General features: G+C 44.8%; 1 protein-coding gene across 2 annotated transcripts in view; it reads right to left on the reverse strand.

Annotated features, from left to right (window-relative positions):
- The window catches only part of LOC132780543 (pleckstrin homology domain-containing family G member 2-like), a 62,982-nt gene extending 45,308 nt beyond the window's left edge, over window positions 1-17,674 (reverse strand). The window contains exons 1-3 of one of the 2 annotated variants that reach the window (XM_067461070.1): window positions 17,606-17,674; window positions 13,636-14,051; window positions 8,386-8,486 (exon numbers count right to left, since the gene is read on the reverse strand). In XM_067461070.1, the coding sequence (XP_067317171.1) occupies window positions 8,386-8,486; window positions 13,636-14,051; window positions 17,606-17,654 (566 nt within the window). In that variant the 5' untranslated portion in view covers window positions 17,655-17,674. Of the gene's footprint in view, window positions 1-8,385; window positions 8,487-13,635; window positions 14,055-17,605 lie in introns of both variants that reach the window. The other variant, XM_067461069.1, reaches the window with a different exon arrangement.
- Window positions 17,675-18,698: the final 1,024 nt, after the last annotated feature.

An 18,698-nucleotide genomic window follows, 5' to 3' on the forward strand; every position in this document is an offset into this window, starting at 1 on the left:
GTGTTGCACATCCATGGTCTTAATGTATGGCTCACTTATGGAATTAATGTATGGCACTCTTGGCACTGTATTGCACATCCTTGGTCATAATGTGTTGCACATCCATGGTCTTAATGTATGGCTCACTTATGGAATTAATGTATGGCACTCTTGGCACTGTATTGCACATCCTTGGTCATAATGTGTTGCACATCCATGGTCTTAATGTATGGCTCACTTATGGAATTAATGTATGGCACTCTTGGCACTGTATTGCACATCCTTGGCCATAATGTGTTGCACATCCATGGTCTTAATGTATGGCTCACTTATGGAATTAATGTATGGCACTCTTGGCACTGTATTGCACATCCTTGGTCATAATGTGTTGCACATCCATGGTCTTAATGTATGGCTCACTTATGGAATTAATGTATGGCACTCTTGGCACTGTATTGCACATCCTTGGTCATAATGTGTTGCACATCCATGGTCTTAATGTATGGCTCACTTATGGAATTAATGTATGGCACTCTTGGCACTGTATTGCACATCCTTGGCCATAATGTGTTGCACATCCATGGTCTTAATGTATGGCTCACTTATGGAATTAATGTATGGCACTCTTGGCACTGTATTGCACATCCTTGGTCATAATGTGTTGCACATCCTTTGCATCAATATGTTGCATATTCTTTGCATTAATGTATTTCACAGCCTTTGCATTAATGGGTTACACATACTTGGTCATAATATGTTGCACATCCTTGGTCATGATGTGTTGCATATTCTTTGCATTAATGTATTTCACAGCCTTTGCATTAATGGGTTGCACATCCTGGGTCATAATGCGTTGCACATCCTTGGCCTTAATGTGCTGCACTTCCTTAAACCTTAATATGTTGCACATCCTTAGCTTTGATGTGTTGCACATCCTTGACATTAATATATTGCACATTCTTTGCACTGATGTATTGTACATCATTTGCATTAATGTGTTTCACACCCTTGGCCTTAATGTATGGCACAACATGGGCATTAATATGTTGCACATCTTTGGCATTAATGTAAAGCACATCCTTGGCCTTAATATAGGGCACACTTTTGTCCTTAATGTGTTACAAATCCCTGGTTTTAATGTATTTCATGCCCTTGGCCTTAATGTGTGGCACATCCTTTGCCACACATTCTTGAACTTAATTTGTTGCATATTCTTTGCATTAATGTATTGCACGTTTTTTGCATTAATGTGTTGCACATCCTGTGAATTAATGTATTGCACATCTTTGGTCTTAATGTGTGGTACACTGTGGGCATTAACGTATGGCACCTCCTTGGCATTACGGTATGGAACACTCATGGCATTAATGTGTTGCACATCCTTGATTTTATTGTGTTGTCCATCCTTTGTGTTTCACCTCCTTGGCATTAATATATGGCACAACCTTGGCATTAATATGTTTCACATGATTTGCATTAATGCATTAATGTATTTTACATCCTTTGTATTAATGTATTGTGCATCCTTCATCTTAATGTATGGCACATCCTTTGCGTTAATGTGTTGCACATCATTGGCCCTAATGTGTGGCACACTCTTAGCCTTGATGTATAGCATACCCTTAGCCTTAATGTATGACACACTTTTGTCCTTAATGGGTTGCAGATCCTTGACCTTAATGTATGACACACTGTTGGCATTAATGTACGACACAGCTTTGTCCTTAAAGTGTTGCACATCCTTGACATTAATGTGTTTGACATTTTTTGTATTAATCTATGGCACATCCTTGGCCTTAATGTATTGCACATTCTTATGCATTAATGCATTTCACATCCTTGATCTTAATGTGTGGCACACTCTTGGCCTTAATGTATGGCTCATTAACTGTATAGGGTATTGTTTTTACCAGTTTTCACCAGTTTAAGTCATATATATATATATATATATATATATATATATATATATATATATATATATTGTAGAAAGGAGTTTGATATATATATATATATATATATATATATCTATATATATAATAAAGAAGAGTGTTTGTATGGGAAGGACAGAGGTGCGGAGGGCGGAAGGTGTATGTGCCAGCGTTCTGATTGGCTGCCGCTGTGGTGCTATTTGCATATGGTCTCTGATTGGCCAGCTTCAATAGGAGCCCCTGGTGGAGAAGAGGGTTCATGGCAGAAACGGGGCATGACAGAAGGAAATTTGCATATGGTCTCTGATTGGCTAGCCTCAAATCCAACATTCCGAGATGAGAAAGAGAGGAAAGGAAAGGCCGGGGGCTGGGTCAGAACACTCCCAATACAGACCGAAATAGGCACACAGAGCCCCCATCACCCAATCTACATCCTACTGCAGTTTGGAGGACTATGAACCATGGATGATGGGACTTGCAGTACCACCACTCACATTCTGAGACCGCTGTTAACCTTATCCAATGACTGATCAGGACCAAACTTCGCACAGAGACCTCTCATGACCCACTTTACGTCCTGGTGTGGTTTGGCTGGGGATGGACCATGGATTATGGGACTTGCAGTACCATTGCTCATTCTTCAGACCACTGCAACCCTCATCCAATTACGAAAAAATACCAAACTTGGCACACTGAGTCTCCATGACGCACTCTACATCCAGGTGCAGTTTGAAGGAGGATGCACCATGGACGATGGGACTTGCAATACCTGCACTCCCTTCCTAAGACCATTATAACTTCCAACAATGATGGATCAGGACCACAATTTACACAGAGAGTCCGCATAACTCACTCTACATCCTGGTGCGGTTTGGAAGATTTTGACAATGGATGATGGGACTTGCAGTCACTTCACTCACTTCCTGAGACCACTGAGACCCACGCCAATGACTCATCAAGACTAAACTTGGCACATGGAGCTTCAATGACCCACTCTACATCCTAGAGCAGTTTGGAGGACGACAGACCATGGATGATGGGACTTCAAGTACCTCCACTACCCAAGACTGCTGCAAAACACATCTAATGACCAATCAAGACCAAAGTTGGCACACAGAGCCCCCATGACCCACTCTACATCCTGCTGCAGTTTTTGAGAAGGCTGGACCATGGATGATGGAACTTCCAGTACCTTCACTCACATTCTGAGACCTCTGCAAACCTCATCCAATGACGGATCAACACCAAACTTGGCACATAGACCTCTCATGACCCACTTTACGCCCTGGTGTTATTTGGGAAACTTTGGAGATGGATGATGGGACTTGCAGTACCTTTGCTCACTTCCTGAGACCACTGAGACCCTCGCCAATGACTAATCAAGACTAAACTTGCCACATGGAGCTCCAATGACCCACTCTACATCCTGGTGCAGTTTGGAGGAGGACAGACCATGGATGATGGGACTTCAAGTACCTTCTACTCCCTTCCAAAGATTGCTGCAACCCTCTTCTAATGACCAATCAAGACCACACTTGGCACACAGAGCCCCCATGATCCACTCTACATCCTGCTGCAATTTGAAAGGGGATGGACTTTGGATGATGGGACTTGCAATACCTTCACTCACTTACTGACACCACTGCCACCCTCATCTAATGACTGATAAAGACCAAACTTGGCACAAAGAGCCCCCATGACCCACTCTATATCCTGCTGCTGTTTGTAGGAGGATGGCCCATGGATGATGGGACTTCAAGTACCTTCACTCACTTCCTGAAAATAATGCTGCCATTATCCAAAGACCAATAAAGACCAAACTTGGCATACAGAACCGCCATTACCCACTTTCTCTAATAACCCGGGCAACGCCGGGTCCCCAAGCTAGTATATATATATAGGTGTGTGTGCATTTGTGTGTGTGTATATATATATGTATATGTATATGGTATATGTATGTAGGTAAAGGTAAAGGTTTCCCCTTGACATTCAGTCTAGTTGTGTCCTACTCTGGGGGGTGGTGCTCATCTCCATTTTTAAACTGAAGAGCCGGCATTGTCCATAGACACCTCATGTGGTCATGTGGCCAGCATGACTGCATGGAGCGCTGTTACCTTCCCGCCTGAGCGGTACTTGTTGATCTACTCACATTTGCATGTTTTCGAACTGCTAGGTTGGCAGAAGCTGGGGCTAACAGTGGGAGCTCACCCTGTTCCCCAGATTCGAACTGCATGGAACACTGTTACCTTCCCACCAAAGCGGTACCTATCGATCTATTCACACCCCTCCCACCCCCATTTGCATGTTTTCGAATGCTAGGTTGGCAGAAGCTGGGGCTAACAGTGGGAGCTCACCCTGTTCCCCAGATTCGAACTGCCGACCTTTTGGTCAGCAAGTTCAGCAGCTCAGTGCTTTAACCCGCATATGTGTGTGTGTATATATATAGGTAAAGGTAAAGGTAAAGGTTTCCCCTTGACATTCGTCTAGATGTGTCCTGCTCTGGGGGATGGTGCACATCTCCATTTCTAAGCCGAAGAGCTGGCATTGTCCATAGACATCTCTGAGGTCATGTGGCCAGCATGACTGCATGGAACACTGTTACCCTCCCACCAAAGCGGTACCTACTGATCTATTTACCCCCCCCCCCCCGCCATTTGCATGTTTTCAAACTGCGAGGTTGGCAGAAGCTGGGGCTAACAGTGGAAGCTCACCCCACTCCTCAGATTCAAACTGCCGACCTTTTGGTCAGCAAGTTCAGCAGCTCAGTGGTTTAACCCGCATATATATATATATATATATGTGTGTGTGTGTGTGTATAGAGAGAGAGAGAGAGAGAGAGAGAGAGAGGTTGGCATAAGCTGGGGCTAACAGTGGGAGCTCACCCCACTCCTCAGATTCGAACTGCCGACCTTTTGGTCAGCAAGTTCAGCAGCTCAGTGGTTTAACCCGCATATATATATATGTGTGTGTGTATATACACCAATGAACTCAACCCATGCTCAGAGGCACTCTTTACATATTTAAGTTTGGTTTCCCAACAATGAGGCTAATGAATGAATGAAACACTTCTGATGCTCCCTTTAAAGCCTGGAAAAGCTCCTTTTCTGGAAGGACTACAGATCCCGAAGGCCCCCATCTGCTACGTTTCCCAAAATGGCACTTTCCCAAGTCCTTCTTTCTACAAAAGGAGTTGGCAATGTCCTTCTAAACCCGATGCTCTTTCTCAGACCTCTGTCTTAGTCTTTCTTTCTTTCTTTTCGCAGTAAGAAAACACCCGGCCCCTTTCGAAGCCCCTCTTCCCTGCTCAGATTACAACCTCAGCAAATTCCAAGGCCAAAAGCATTTCCTTTCACAAAAAAACCCCCAAAACCCTTCCGTCTCGCTGTTAATTGCTGCGAAAACAGACCCGGAGAGCTCACAGAAAGCAAAATCACCCCACGACGGAAGGACCCTGCTGGGCCCATTTATCATATTGGTGTGATGGGTCGCCATAATACTCCCTAATGTCTTGCTGGGTGGAACTAGACCTCCCAACATTTCGGGAAACATAGGACCAAGAGACCTCTGAATGCAAAAGTTATTGGAGATGAGCTCAGAGAGGTTGTAGCAGTTTGTTTTCACTTGAAGTCAATTGCAAGCCATTTTTGCCCTTTTGCAGCAACCGAAGTCAGCTGAGGATGAAGGAGGAGATGGAAACCGGGACATTTTAATCACAACTAAAAAAGTGGGAATGCACAGGAGTAATCCAGAGTGTCCCTGCCAAATAATGACACCTGAAGAGGATGGTTCACTTCCAGAGCAAACCATTATTTTTAATTAAGATTTTCCTGGATTAAAAAGTTTTATATGCCAGAATATACGGTATATTGTTTAGCCAATATTGCACCATCTGACATATGCTTGGAAGTAGCAGCCGATAGTGAAAGGACCAAGGCAGAGACATCTCCAGCTCATCCCCTGTTTGGGTATCAGCCAGCACATCAACAACTTAAATCAAGAAATTGTTTTCTAAGATCTACAGAGATATTTTCAGGAACACCTCAGCAAGCAAGAGTCCAAAAGTGGCAGGCAAAAACCCAGAACCTCAATCAGTGGCTGACACCATATTGAAAGGACCAAGGCAGTGACATCTCCAGCTCATCCCCTGTTTGGGTATCAGCCAGCAAGCCAATGACTTAAATCAAGAAATGGTTTTCTAAGATCTACAGAGATATTTTCAGGAACACCTCAGCAAGCAAGAGTCCAAAAGTGGCAGGCAAAAACCCAGAACCTCAATCAGTGGCTGACACCAGATGAGAGACTCCCTCATGGGCATACAGGAGGGATTCTGTGCTATGCTACTCTGCTGCTGAGTATGCTGAGTATGCGTGCCCTGTGTGGAACACACCTCACCATGTTAAAATGGTGGATGTGGCTCTTAATGAGACATGCTGCATTATCACTGGGTGTCTGCGCCCTACACCACTGGAGAAATTACACTTTTTGGCTGGTATTGCATCACCCAATATCCGCCGGGAAGTAGCAACCAATAGTGAAAGGACTAAGACAGAGACATCTCTGACCCATCCTCTGTTCAGATATCAGCCAGCATTCCAATGCCTTAAATCAAGATATTTGCAGGAACTCCTCAGCAAGCAAGAGTCCAAATGTGGCAGGCTAAAACCAGGAAACCTCAATCAGTGGCTGAGACCGGATGAGGGACTCTCTCTTGGGCACAAAGAAGACTGGGTGACTTGGAAGGTGTTGAACAGACTGCGCTCTGGCACCACGAGATGCAGAGCCAACCTTCAGAAATGGGGCCACGAAGTGGAGTCCACGACATGCGAGTGTGGAGAAGAGCAAACCATAGACCACGTACTACAATGCAGCCTGAGCCCTGTTGCATGCACAATAAGGACCTTCTTACAGTAACACCAGGGGCACTCCAAGTACTCAGATACTGGTCAAAGCACATTTAATCAACTACCAAGCTTGCAAATTCTGTGTTTTGTCTGTTTGTTTGTTTGTTTGTTTGTTTGTTTGTTTGTTTGTTTGTTGTTGTTAAAAATGTAATACAAATGTCTGGTTGCTGATGACACGATAAATAAAACATAAAAGCATTAGCTTCTTATTATTATTATCATTATACTCCACTTTAGCCCTCTCGAAGGATACTCAAAGCAGCCTGACATAAAAGCATCAGCACACAATTTAAAATATACAAATATGCACATGTCAAAACAGGATTAAATATAAACAATATTTTAAAATGTCAAATTAAAAACCATGAAAACATATTCAAACTGGAGTGGAGTTGCTGTCCCACTGACCCCACACCTTGTAATCAATGTCACGTTTGCTGACATTGATTACAAGGTGTACTCAATGAGATATGTTTCTTATACACACACACACACATTTATATACATACATACACTGTATATACAATATTTATGTTTTTAATTATGCTGGAGACATCTCCAGCTCATCCCCTGTTTGGATATCAGCCAGCTCGTCACTCGTCAACAACTTAAATCAAGAAATAGTTTTCTAAGATCTACAGAGATATTTGCTGGAACACCTCAGCAAGCAAGAGTCCAAAAGTGGCAGGCAAAAACCCAGAACCTCAATCAATGGCTGAGACCAGATGAGAGACTCCCTCATGGGCATACAGGAGGGATTCTGTGCTATGCTACTCTGCTGCTGAGTATGCATGCCCAGTGTGGAACACACCTCACCATGTTAAAATGGTGGATGTGGCTCTTAATTAGACATGCCGCATTATCACAGAGTGTCTGCGCCCTACACCACTGGAGAAATTACACTGTTTGGCTGGTATTGCATCACCTAATATCCGCCAGGAAGTAGCAACTAATAGTGAAAGGACCAGGTCAGTGGCATCTCCGACCCATCCTCTGTTCGGATATCAGCCAGCATGCCAATGCCTTAAATCAAGAAATAGCTTCCTAAGATCTACAGAGATATTTGCAGGAACACCTCAGCAAGCAAGAGTCCAAAAGTGGCAGGCTCAAACCCAGAACGTCAATCAGTGTCTGAGACCGGATGAATAGCTTCCTAAGATCTACAGATATATTTGCAGGAACACCTCAGCAAGCAAGAGTCCAAAAGTGGCAGGCTCAAACCCAGAACCTCAATCAGTGGCTGAGACCAGATGAGAGACTCCCTCCTGGGTATACAGAAGACTGGGAGATTTGGAAGGTGCTGAACAGACTGCGCTCTGGCACCACGAGATGCAGAGCCAACCTCAAGAAATGGGGCCACGAAGTGGAGTCCACGACATGCGTGTGTGGAGAAGAGCAAACCACAGACCACGTACTACAATGCAGCCTGAGCCCTGCCACATGCACAATGGAGGGCCTTCTATAGCAACACCAGAGACACTCCAAGTGGCCAGCTACTGGTCAAAGGACATTTAGTATAATGCCAAGTTACATTACAATACATTACAACTGAACCTTCAGTTATGATAAATAAATACCTGTTGAATTCGTAGATATCTTCAATATTGCAAAACAAGGCATTGACCTGTTCGGGTTTGAGTGGCAGCTGCCCACAGTCGATGATGCAGCCGAGGTAATCCTGTCGGAAGAGAGATAAACAAATCAGACATACAAACAGCTTGCAATGGAGAGGCAATGGGCAGACACCCCACATCAACCTGGGAGTCTCCACAGGTGCATGGCTGCAAATCCCCATCAATATGGGAAACTATCGCTTTTTTTAAAGGCCTTTAGATAATTTGGAGTGCTGTTTAAATGCATTTGGAATCTCGTTAGGGATGGCCAAAGCAATTAAAAACATCTTTATTAATGACTTAGACGAAGGGCTAGAAGGCAAGATCATCAAGTTTGCAGATGACACCAAATGGGGAGGGAGAGCCAATACTCCAGAGGACAGGAGCAGGATTCAAAACGATCTTGACAGATTAGAGAGATGATTGGCCAAAACTAACACAATGAAGTTCAACAGGGACAAATGCAAGAGACTCCACTTAGGCAGGAAAACGAAATGCAAAGATACAGAATTGGGGAGGCCTGGCTCAAGAGCAGTACGTGTGAAAAAGATCTTGGAGTCCTCGTGGACAACAAGTTAAACATGAGCCAACAATGTGATGTGGCGGCAAAAAAAGCCAATGGGATTTTGGCCTGCATCAAGAGGAGCCTAGTGTCTAGATGCAGGGAAGTCATGCTCCCCATGCTCTATTCTGCTTTGGTTAGACCACACCGGGAATACTGTGTCCAATTCTGGGCACCACAATTCAAGGGAGACATTGACAAGCTGGAATGTGTCCAGAGGAGGGAGACTAAAATGATCCAGGGTCTGGAGAACAAGCCCTATGAGGAGCGGCTTAAGGAGCTGGGCATGTTTAGCCTGAAGAAGAGAAGGCTGAGAGGAGATATGATAACCATGTATAAATATGTGAGAGGAAGCCACAGGGAGGAGGAGGGAGCAAGCTTGTTTTCTGCTTCCCTGGAGACTAGGACGCAATGGAACAATGGCTTCAAACTACAAGAGAGGAGATTCCATCTGAACACGAGGAAGAACTTCCTGACTGTGAGAGCTGTTCAGCAGTGGAACTCTCTGCCCCAGAGTGTGGTGGAGGCTCCTTCTCTGGAAGCTTTTAAACAGAGGCTGGATGGCCATCTGTCAGGGGTGATTTGAATGCAATATTCCTGCTTCTTGGCAGAATGGGGTTGGACTGGATGGCCCAGGAGGTCTCTTCCAACTCTTTGATTCTATGATTCTATACACAAACTGGGAGAGGCTGTCGCAGTTTGTTTTTGCTTGAATTGAACTGAGAAGGGTCTCAGGCAGAAGATGTTTTCAACTTGGATTGCATTTAAATGACATGTGAGCCCGCTTCGGTCTCATTCGGTGGGATATAAATGTACATCCCCATCATCTTGCTGTTCTATAGCCTCTCCCAAGTCTGTGATTTGATGAAAACGTCCATATAGATGCACATTAGCATTATTTTTAATTAGAAAAAAGGTAAATTGGTATTTTTATCATAAGAAAGGAAGAAAGTAATATGGGAGAATAATAATAATGATAATAATGAGAAGAAGGAGAAAAAGAAGAGGAGGAAGAAGAGGGGGGAGAAGTACAGGAAGGAGAAGAGGAGGAGGAGGAAAAGGTTGAGGAATTAGAAGGAAAAAAGTAAGGAGGAGGAGGAGGAAGAAGAGGAGGAAGAGGAAGAGGAGGAGGAAGAAGAAGAGGAAAGAAGAGGAAGGAGGAAGAGGAGAAAGAAATGGAAAAAGAAGAGGAGGATAAAGAAGAAGGAGAAGGAGAAGAAGAAGGGGAAGAGGTGGAGGAATTAGAATAAAAAGAAGAGTAAGGAGGAGGGGAGAAAGAAGAAGAAGAAAAGAGGAGGAGGAGGAAGAGGAAGAACAGGAGGAGGAGGAGGAAGGAAAAGAAGAGGAAGGAGGAAGAGGAGAAAGAAAAGGAAAAAAGAAGAGGAGGAGGAGAAAGAAGAAGAAAAAGAAGAAGAAGAAGAAGGGGAAGGGAAAGGGGAGGAGGAATTAGAAGAAAAAGAAGAGTAAGGGGAGGGGAGAAAGAAGAGGAAGAACAAGAGGAGAAGGAGGAAGAACAAGAAGAAGAGGAGCAGGAAGAAGAGGAGGAAGAAGAGGCGGAAGAGAAAGAAGAGGATGAAGAGAAAGAAGAGGAGGAATTAGAAGAAAAGAAAGTTGAGGAGGAGGAAGAAGAAGAGTAGGAGGAGAAAGAAGAGGAAGAGGAGGAAGAAGAAGAGGAGGAATTAGAAGAAAAAAGTTGAGAAGGAGGAGGAAGAGAAAGAAGAGGAGGAATTAGAAGAAAAGAAAGTTGAGGAGGAGGAGGAGGAGGAAGAAGAGGAGGAGGAGGAAGAAGAAGAGGAGGAGGAAGAGGAAGAAGAAGAGGAGAAATTAAAAGAAAAAAAGTTGAGGAGGAGGAGGAAGAAGAAGAAGAAGAGGAGGAGGAGAAAGAAGAGGAAGAGGAGGAAGAAGAAGAGGAGGAATTAGAAGAAAAAAGTTGAGAAGGAGGAGGAAGAGAAAGAAGAGGAGGAATTAGAAGAAAAGAAAGTTGAGGAGGAGGAGGAGGAGGAAGAAGAGGAGGAGGAGGAAGAAGAAGAGGAGGAGGAAGAGGAAGAAGAAGAGGAGAAATTAAAAGAAAAAAAGTTGAGGAGGAGGAGGAAGAAGAAGAAGAAGAGGAGGAGTAGAAAGAACAGGAAGAAGAGGAAGAGGAGGAGGAAGAGGAGGAGGAGGAGGCGGCGGCAGAAGAAGAAAAAAAGGTAGTATTATAGTCCCTTGCAGTATTATGATTCCATGAAAATGCCCATGTCATAACAGCAACGACAATGTTACTATTGTCCCTTGCAATGCCCATGTAAGTGTAAAACGTTATGTGTGAATGGGACATAACATTTTGCATGTACACTGGTGTTTTCATTAGAAGAAGCATAGAGTATAAATGCCAAGGAGGAGGAGGAGGAGGAGGTGCGTACTCTAGTCCCTCCCAGTTCTATGATTCTGTGAAAACACCCATGTAAATGTAAGACGACATGTGTGAATGAATCCATCCTGGGGTTCAACGATCAGGGACAACGCACCAAAGTTTTAGAGAAGTGGAAGAAACAGACGCTCTCCTTCCAGCCAAAGAGACCGACTCCATTTGCTCTGCTCTGTCTACCCAACCATCCCATACTTTGTGGTCCCAAGAGAGACCAAAGAATTCCAGAAATTCCAACAAAAGCAAGCCATTGAGGGAAGAAAAGCCAGGAGGGAGGAGGATTGCAAGTGTTCACACTTACTCTTCTGGGGGGGAAAGGGGGCGCAGTCGTATACAAACCAGTGTATTCAGGAGACAACTTTTTCTCCATCCAAATCTAGTCACAAAATTCAACTAGAGTAGATCCAACAGGGAGTGCATCTCCATAGTGTTGCCCTGGCTCAAGGCTATATAACCCTGGGAGTTGTAGTTTGGTGGGGCGATAGCACTCTGTCAGAGAAGGCCAAAGACCTTGTGAAACTACAACTCCTATAGTTCCATCGCATTGGGCCAGGGCAGTTCAAGTGAGGCCGAAACAGCATTCATTCGACAGTATAGACCAGTGGGTCTCAATTTTGCGACCCCTCCAAAATGGCCAGGCGACCCCCCTGGGGGTTGCGACCCCCAGGTTGAGAACCGCTGGTATAGACGATGCACTCATACAAATTGCTAGAGAACACATACTCGTATTTACTCAAGTCTCCTGGCTGTTAGGAATTGTGGGAGTTGAAGTCCAAAACACCTGGAGGACCCAAGTTGGCCCATACCTGCTCTAGGATCACATCTTTACTCTCTTAACCCTTTCAGTGTACTGTGTTATGAACACATGTCAATAAGAACTGTATTTTTTTCAAACTGAGGTACATGCAATGCATGTACCAACTATCTAGATGCATCGCAGTCTGGTTTTAGATCTGGCCATGGTACTGAGATGGCTTTGGTCACCTTGGTGGATGACCTCCGAAGAGAGCTTGACGGGGGGAGTGTGTCCCTGTTGGCCCTACTGGATATCTCAGCGGCTTTTGATACCATCGACTATGGTATCCTTCTGGGGTGGCTCTCCAAAATGGGTTTTGGGGCCACTGCACTGCAGTGTCTCCGCTCCTTCCTGGAGGATCGCTCCCAGTTGGTGAAGCTGCTCAGACCAGTGGCCTTTGACCTGTGGGGTCCCACAAGGTCCATTCTATCCCCCATGCTTTTCAATATCTACATGAAATCATTGGGTGAGGTTATCCGGAGTTTTGGAGTTGGGTGCCATCTGTATGTAGATGACACCCAACTCTACTACTCATTTCCACCGAATTCCCTTACCCCCACGACCCTCAAGCGTCACTCTGGGCCGTGCTCTGACCTACAAGAAGCACTGCCTGAATATCAAGCAAAAAGTGGGTGCTAGAAACAATATCATACGAAAGCTGACTGGCACAACCTGGGGATCACAACCAGACACAGTGAAGACATCTGCCCTTGCGCTATGCTGCTCTGCTGCTGAGTACGCATGCCCAGTGTTGAACACATCTCACCACGCTAAAAGAGTGGATGTGGCTCTTAATGAGACATGCCGCATTCAAACGGGATGTCTGCGCCCTACACCACTGGAGAAATTACACTGCTTAGCCAGTATTGTACCACCTGGCATCTGCCGGGAAGTAGCAGCCAATAGTGAAAGGACCAAGGTAGAGACATCTCCAGCTCATCCCCTGTTTTGGTATCAGCCAGCATGTCAACGACTTAAATCAAGAAATAGTTTTCTAAGATCTACAGAGACACTCGCTGGAACACCTCAGCAAGCGAGAGTTCAAAAGTGGCAGGCCCAAACCCAGAACTTCAACCAATGGCTGATACCAAATGAGAGACTCCCCCCTGGGGACCTGGAAGGTGCTGAACAAACTGTGCTCTGGCACCACGAGATGCAGAGCCAACCTTAAGAAATGGGGCTACAAAGTGGAATCCACGACATGCGAGTGTGGAGAAGAGCCAACCACTGACCACCTGCTGCAATGCAACCTGAGCCCTGCCACATGCACAAGGGAGGACCTTCTTGCGGCAACACCAGAGGCACTCCAAGGGGCCAGATACTACTCAAAGGGCATTTAATCCACTACCAAGCTTGCAAACTTTGTGTTTTGTCTGTCTGTTTGTTTGTTTTTGTTAAAAATGTAATACAAATGTCTGGTTGCTGATGACACGATAAATAAATAAATACCTCCACGATGCTCCGGAGATCCCGCACATAGGCCTGCTCCGTCTCGACGATCTCCAACACCACCCGGTCCAGGTGCGAGAGCTTCATCCGCCGCTCTTTGGCCCTCCCGGGGTGGTCCTTGGGGTACCCAGGGGCATCCAAAAGGGCCACCGGCGTCAGGTCCAAGCTGATATCGCTCCCGTTTTGGTGCGCGTATGAAGACGGCGGAGGCGGCGGACAACCGATGAGCCCTCCGCTGCTGCCGAAAGCACTATGGCTGTCCTGGAGTGAAGCCGAGGAGGCGGAAGAGCTCAGGCTGACCGGGCGGTCGCTGTCTGAACAGACGGTGTTGACCGAGGTGCAGCTGCCCAACATGGGGTCGGAGGCCATGCCAGCACCGATGCCGCCCAGCGAGGAGACCGACGAGGGCCGGGGCGCTGCTTCGAGACATAAAGCGAAAAGGTGTGCTTTTAAAGCTCTTGCAAATCAAGTATTCTCAGAGTTAGAAACATCCAAATTCCATACGACGCATAGTTAAGTGAGACAACAGAAAGTGAGAGCAAACTCCCGCTCGGAAGGAAGAGTTATTTTCATGGAATGAATGTTCAAAAGCAGTGTTTCTCAACCTTCCTAATTCCGCGACCCCTTAATACAGTTCCTCATGTTGTGCTGACCCCCAACCATAACATTATTTTCGTTGCTACTTCAGAACTGTCATTTTGCTACTGTTGTCCCGTGATATGAGATTAGGTCTCTGGTTGGAGGGAGCTAAGGAAAAGTTAATGCAGCGTTTCTCAACCTTCCTAATGCCGCGACCCCTTAATACAATTCCTCATGTTGTGGTGACCCCCAACCATAACATTATTTTCATTGCTACTTCATAACTAATTTTGCTTCTATTATTAATCGTCATGTAAATATCTGATATGCAGGATGCATTTTCATTCACTGGACGAAAATTGGCACAAATACCCAATATGCCCAAATTTGAAAAGGAGCCCCTGATGGCGCAGTAGGTTGAACCACTGAGATGCTGAACTTGCTGACCGAAAGGTCGCCAGTTCAAATCCGGGGAACTGTGTGAGCTCCCACTATTAGCCCCAGCTTCTGCCAACCTAGCAGTTCGAAAAAATGCAAATGTGAGTAGATCAATAGGTACTGCTGTGGCAAAAGGAGGAGTCAGACATGACTGGACTTAAAGTCAGGGGAAAACCTTTACCTTTACTACCCAATACACTCAAATCTGGATACTGGTGGGATTGGAGGGGGATTGATTTTGTCATTTGGGAGTTGTAGTTGCGGGGATTTATAGTTCACCCACAATCAAAGAGCATTCTGGTGGACATTGACCTTGATTTTGGGAGCTGTAGTTCACCTACATCCAGAGAAGCACTGTGGACTCAAATCATGATGGATCAGGACCAAACTTAGCATGGATACTCAATATGCCCAAATGTGAACACTGGTGGAGTTTGAAGGAAATAGACCTTGACTTTTAGGAGTTGTAGTTGCTGGGATTTATAGTTCACCTACCATCAAAGAGCATTATGGTCCCCACCACTGATAGAATTAGGCCAAACTTGGCACGCAGAACTCCTGTGAGCAATAGAAAATACTGGAAGGGTTTGGGGAACATTGACCTTGAGCTTTGGACTTGCAGTTCACCTCCATCCAGGGAGCACTGCGGACTCAAACAATGATGGATCAGGACCAAACTTTGTATGCCCAGATGTGAACACTAGTGGAGTTTGGAGAAAATAGACCTTGACATTTCGGAGTTGTAGTTGTTGGGATTTATAGTTCACCTACAATCAAAGAGCATTCTGAACTCCACCAACGATGGAACTGGGCCAAACTTGGCACACAGAACCCCCATGCCCCAGAGAAAATACTGTGTTTCCTGATGGTCTTTGAAGACCCCTCTGACACAACTCAGGGTCAATGCCCACCAAACCTTTCTGTTGTATTTTCTGTTGGTCATGGGAGTTCTGTGTGCCAAGTTTGGTTCAATTCCATCGTTGGTGGAGTTCAGAATGCTCTTTGATTGTAGGTGAACTATAAATCCCAGCAAATATAACTCTAAAGTAACAAAATCTATCTCCTCCCCAACCCCACCAGTATTCAAATTTGGGCGTATCAGTTATTTGTGCCAAATTTGGTCCAGTGAATGAAAATACACTCTGCCTATCAGATATTTTGATGACTCATAACAGTAGCAAAATGACAATTATGAAGTTGCAACGAAAATAATGTGATGGTTGGGGGTCACCACAACATGAGGAACTGTATTAAGGGGTCGCGGCATTAGGAAGGTTGAGAAACACTACTCTAAGTAGCCAAAACACATACACAATGTGTCTATTAAAACCTAACAACAACAACAATTTTTATTGATTAGCCAGTTGGCCTTATAAAAAACAGACAGGGCAAACACAACATACAACATACATCTGGTCCTATTAAAATAGATTCAAATATATAGGAATTTATCAACTTAAAACCAATGTATTAAAACCTAACGTAAATAAACATTAGCATAGAATTAAATACGGGACTTGCTCGAACGGCATAATTAAAAACAATGCAATCATTTTTAGAAATCCCTGTGTAAGGCACAACACCTGGATGTCCATCTGTTGGGAGGGTTTTGATGGTGTCCTGCTGCATTGTCCTTGGGGTCTCTTCCAAATCTACGATGCTATGATGTGCGCAGAACCCGCTCCCGTCTCTCTTTGCAGCATCCTTTTGTGGCCTTTTCTCACCTTTTGAAGCTGGCTGTGGTTTCCCTCGCAATGCACCCTGGGAGGGCTTCAGTGCAAGAAGCACCTTTGGCCCCCTTTTCCGCCACATCTCCCCCTCCTTCTTCCTCATCTCGACCCATTGTTTCCTCCTCCCACCACTTTAGAAAAGTTCTGCACAAATAGCTGTGTTTGCAAGCAAAAATTTCCTTTTGCAACCCAAAGCTTTGCAAAAGGGCGAGTGAATGCAAAGGGTTTGCAGCACAATTGTGCACAGAATCAGCCTTGCCCTGCAAAAGGTTTTCACCAGGAGAGGATTCACTGAATCTATGGGCCATATAACCTAGAACAGGGGTCCTCAAACTTTTTAAACCGGGGGCCAGTTCACTGTCCCTCAGACCGTTGGAGGGCCGGACTATAGTTTTTTAAAAAAGAAAAATCAATTTAAAAATCCCTATGCACATTGCACACGTTTCGCCTGCATCTATGGCAAGCATCCTCAGAGGTAGTGAGGTCTGTTGGAATTAGGACAATGGGTTTATATATCTGTGGAATGGCTGGGGTGGGGCAAAGAGCTCTTCTCTGCTGGAGCTAGGTGTGAATGTTTCAACTGACCACCTTCATTAGCATTTGAAGGCCTGGCTGAGCCTGGGAAAATCTTTTGTTGAGAGATGTTAAGATGTGCCTGGTTGTTTCCTCTCTTCTCCAGCAGAGAAGAGCTCCTTGCCCCACCCCAGCCATTCCACAGATATATAAACCCATTGCCCTAATTCCAACAGACCTCACTACCTCTGAGGATGCTTGCCATAGATGCAGGCGAAACGTCAGGAGAAATGCCTCTAGAACATGGCCCTATAGCCCGAAGAAACCCACAAGAACCTAGTGATTCCAGCCATGAAAGCCTTCGACAATACAATAATAATAATAATAATAATAATAATAATGGTGGTCCCAGAGGTGATCAGCACACTGGGTGCAGTGCCTAAAGACCTTGGCCTGCACTTAAAAACAATCAACACTGACAAAATCACCACCTGTCAGCTGCAAAAGGCCACCCTACTCAGATCCCCATGGCTCATTGCTATGGAATTATAGGGGTTATAATGTGCATCCGCACTCTTTAGCAGAGAAGCAAATGACCCTGCAAAACTACAACTCCAAGGATTCCATCACATGGAGCCATGGCATGTTCAAGTGGTGCCAAACTGGATTAATTCAACAGTGTAGATGCACCTTGAGTTAGAAATACTCACCTGTTTTGCCTCCCTTCTTGGTGCTGCCCCTTCGGGCTCCTTCGGGCATGTTGAAGCGGTCTTCGACGCCCGTCCTGCAATAATAATATTATTAATCATAATATCAATAATATTAATAATAAAGTATTTGCAACATATATAAAAGAGGGATCCTATACTAATGCTTTCTTTAGTAACTGTTCCCAACCCTTTCCAATAACTAATCTATATAAATAAAAAGGTAAGGTTCGTTTGTGGAATTAACAGAACCCAAAAACCACTGGACAAATTGACACCAAATTTGGACACAAGACACCTAACAACCCAATGGATGTCCTTGACTAAAAAAAAATGATTTTGTCATTTGGGAGTTGTAGTTGCTGGGATTTATAGTTCACCTACAATCAAAGAGCATTATGAACCCCACCAACGGTGGAATTGAACCAAACTTGGCACAAAGGACTCCCCTGACCAATAGAAAACTCTAGAAGGGTTTGGTGGACATTGACCTTGTGTTTTGGAGTTGTAGTTCACCTACATCTAGACTCAAACAATGATGGATCTGGACCAAACTTGGCACGAATATTCCATATGCCCAAGTATGAACACGGAGTTTGGGGGAAATAGACCTTGACATTAGGGAGTTGTAGTTACTGGGACTTATAGTTCACCTACAATCAAAGAGCATTCTGAACTCTACCAATTATGGCATTGAACCAAACGTGCCATACAGGACCAACAGAAAACACTAGAAGGGTTTGGTAAGCATTGACTTTGAGTTTGGGAGTTGCAGTTCATCTACATCCAGAGAGCACTGTGGACTCATGAAATGGTGGATCTGGACCAAACTTGGCACAAATACTCAATATGCCCAAATGTGAACACAGGTGGAGTTTTGGGAAAATAGACCTTGACATTTGGGAATTGTAGTTACTGGGATTTGTAGTTCACTTACAATCAAAGAGCTTTCTGAACCCCACCAATGATAGAATTGGGTCAAACTTGGCACACAGAATTCCCCTGACCAACGGAAAATACTGGATGGCTTTAGTGGGCATTGCCCTTGAGTTTTGGAGTTATAGTTCACCTACATCCAGAGAGCACTGTGGACTCA

The sequence above is a fragment of the Anolis sagrei genome, chromosome X (assembly GCF_037176765.1).
Source record: "Anolis sagrei isolate rAnoSag1 chromosome X, rAnoSag1.mat, whole genome shotgun sequence".
Classification (NCBI taxonomy): domain Eukaryota; kingdom Metazoa; phylum Chordata; class Lepidosauria; order Squamata; family Dactyloidae; genus Anolis; species Anolis sagrei.